The sequence below is a fragment of the Arachis ipaensis genome, chromosome B10, assembly GCF_000816755.2.
Source record: "Arachis ipaensis cultivar K30076 chromosome B10, Araip1.1, whole genome shotgun sequence".
NCBI classification, from domain to species: domain Eukaryota; kingdom Viridiplantae; phylum Streptophyta; class Magnoliopsida; order Fabales; family Fabaceae; genus Arachis; species Arachis ipaensis.
In genome coordinates, this window is record NC_029794.2 from 117382839 (window position 1) to 117385987 (window position 3149).

General features: G+C 38.4%; 1 protein-coding gene across 1 annotated transcript in view; it reads left to right on the plus strand.

Annotated features, from left to right (window-relative positions):
• The window catches only part of LOC107623312 (protein tesmin/TSO1-like CXC 5), a 5223-nt gene continuing 2365 nt past the window's right edge, over positions 292–3149 (plus strand). The window contains exons 1-5 of the mRNA XM_016325525.2: positions 292–1020; positions 1837–1950; positions 2093–2270; positions 2438–2797; positions 2988–3088. Of these exons, the coding sequence (XP_016181011.1) occupies positions 683–1020; positions 1837–1950; positions 2093–2270; positions 2438–2797; positions 2988–3088 (1091 nt within the window). The 5' untranslated portion in view covers positions 292–682. The remainder of the gene's footprint in view (positions 1021–1836; positions 1951–2092; positions 2271–2437; positions 2798–2987; positions 3089–3149) is intronic.

Genomic DNA, 3149 nt, shown 5'->3' on the forward strand with positions numbered 1-3149 from the left:
ATTATTATTATAATAAATTATAGAAATAAAAAATTTAAAAAATGTAAGATCTAACGGAAGTACGAAACTTGACGAGACAGACGTACACGTGTACAATACTTCGAATCCAAGTCTCCATTGGATTCAATTAGCGCCAAAATCCATTCATCTTCATCACTCCCATAAAAACCGTGCGTAAACCTTTTTCCACTAATCCAACGATCACCCTACGCTCCCAGTTCCTCAGTAAAATATCAGCCGTCAAATCAAACCTTTCCTTTTCAGCTTATTCAATTCAATTTTCAAAATCTGAGAGAGAAAGAGAGAGAAAGCGAAAGAGCACCGCAGAGCCTTCCTTCGATCACGTTTTCCAGCCAACTCTTCCGGCGACATTGCATCGATGCATGCTTCGTTTTCTTCCACCAGAGCTCCAAAGCCATTCTCTCTCTCTCTCTCTCTCTCTCTCTAGCCGTTGGTTCCTTGCTTCCGCGAATCGCTAATTGTAACGCTCGGGAATTTATGGCTTCAGTCTCTAACGCTGGTGCGGAAGCAACAACTTTCTTCAGTTACTCTCACCTTCGGTGAAGATTTCTCGGTACGTTTCGTGAGCTCAGTTCGAAACGTTGAGTAGTTAAGAGCCACATTGCTGTTCTAAAATAAAAGAGCCGAAGACGTTGTTTCTGCGAGATCGGTTGAAAGGTGAATGGAGCAGAGCGAAACGGCTTTGGATCTAGCTCCGAAATTGGTGAGGCAGTTGGATTTCACAGCACACCTGAAACTGGCGCCGACTCCGCCGCCGCAGTCGCTGGCAGAGGCGATTCCGCGAACGCCATCACGATCACCGTTGCAATTGCAATTGACTCTGCATCCGCTAGGGCAACAGCAACAACAGCAGCAACAACCGCAGCCGTGGTTGTTTTCGCAGGGACAGCAGCTGAGAGTGCCGCCGCAGTCGCCAGCGGTGCGGCAGCAAAAGCTTTCGCCGGTTCCTCGAATTCCGTACACTGTCCAGAAGCTTCCGGTAAAGGCGTTCAAAGTGTCGTAAGTATTCTATAAGTTCACAACAGCTGAAAAAAAAAAGAAAGAAAGTAAAGAAAGAAAAGGTAGGGTTTTGATTTGCAATTTTGGATTGCATGCGCTTCACTTATTTGTCAGGAAAGACGGCGTAGTAATAAAATCAATGTAGCAATGTGTGTTTGAGAGTTTTGAATTTGGATATTATACTCTGAGTTTCAGTTAAGGTGATGAACAGAAGGTTGCAAAGAGGCGCAGAAAAGAAATGAATGCTATTCATTTCGAGAGTAGTGATTCTTGGAGAGAACTAGTAGGGTGGAGAATAACTGCATAGATATTCGTATGGTAGAGTAGAACACTTTTTTTTGTGTTGAGAAGAGAAAAAAAAATTTAATGTAGCAAATCAGTTCGGACTACTTATAGCCTATGATAATGATTCTTCCTATTATCACTACACTGTCTACACATATTTGTTTCTAGCTTGATTTCTTCCATGCTGAAAAAGAAAAATGGAACTTCGTTGAGGGTTCTTGTTGCTCTGATTTCGAAGATGGTTATATTCATCTTAATAGTGCAGTTAAACAGAGTATTCTGTTCATTTCTGGAAAAGAAGTATTGTAAAGTTTCTGCTACGTAAATAAAAAGACTTCAAACATAAGTTTTCATGACAGGAAAAGAAAATAACTTAATTTTTCTGCTAATGAAGAGCATTGCTAACGTTTCATCTGTCCATATAACTGATCCTATCAAGTAGACTGGTTTATCTCTTACACTCATAAAAATTTGTGTAAGCACGCCTATTTAAATGACCTTTTTCTCTACACTTGAACATGTGCTCCACAGGAAGCAGGAGTCTCCCAGTCCCAGATCACAACCTTGGTATAATGTTGAATTAAAAGACAGCACTCCAAAGAAATCAAAACAATGTAACTGCAAAAATTCTCGATGCCTCAAATTGTAAGTACTTAAACTTCTCCGAATGAGAACTGAAAAATTTTATTAAGAATGCTATTGCTTTATGACAAGATATCTTGCATTGCATGCATTTTCCCACACTTAATTTATTTAACTAGAAAAAAATTAATTTCACAAATGCTAGGTACTGTGAATGCTTTGCATCTGGGATGTATTGTGATGGTTGCAATTGTACAAATTGTCAAAACAATGTGGATAATGAGGCAGCTAGACAGGAGGCTGTTGGACTTACATTAGAGCGCAATCCAAATGCTTTGAGACCAAAAATTGCTAGCAGTCCACAAGAAACTCGAGATTCCAAGGTTAGTAAGTAAATTCCTTGTAGAACAAAATTAATGGTTTCTGGCATGGGCCTTCTGAGCCAACTTAATGGATGATTTGGATTTGGACTACTCTGGTTGTAGCTTTATGTTCTAGCTGACTTGGCTTGTGCTGCTTTATAAATGCCTTGACTCTTGAACAAATTCAGGAAGATGTGTCTGAAATTCAATTAGTTGGAAAGCACAATAAAGGATGTCACTGTAAAAAATCAGGTTGCCTTAAGAAGTATTGTGAGTGCTTCCAAGCCAATATCCTCTGCTCTGAAAATTGCAAATGCATGGACTGCAAGAATTTTGAAGGAAGTAATGAAAGAAGAGCAAGTTTTCATGAAGAGTGTAATATGTTTCGCATCAAACAGGAAGCAAATGCTGCCATCAGTGGAGCAGTTGGTTTCTCTGGCTACGGGACTGGAATTGCCATAACACCCAAGAAAAGAAAAATTCAGGAAATATTTTCTAGCAAATCGTCAATAGATAAAACTGTTTGCCAAACAACTCAATATCAACAGGTGTTTGCTTATTTGCATTTTTTATAGGATTTACTTGGATTCTAGGTTTTTCTGCTCGGTTTTCTTTTTTGACAGGCCTCTCTTAGTTTCTTAATTTCTTTATTATTTTTGTATTAACTATCATTTTTCTCCTCCCTCTAGCATCCAAAATTCATATAATAGTCATTATTTTATTTTGAATTTTAATCAGGAAACTGATCCTATAGTTACACCACCGACATCTCAGTCAACTTTCTTTTATGTTGACACTGCCAACACTAGAAATTCAGGTTATTCAAGATCTACATACAGGTATTAAATCATTATTTGAGGAATTCATCTTATGTTTATAATATAAATATAAAATAAAATT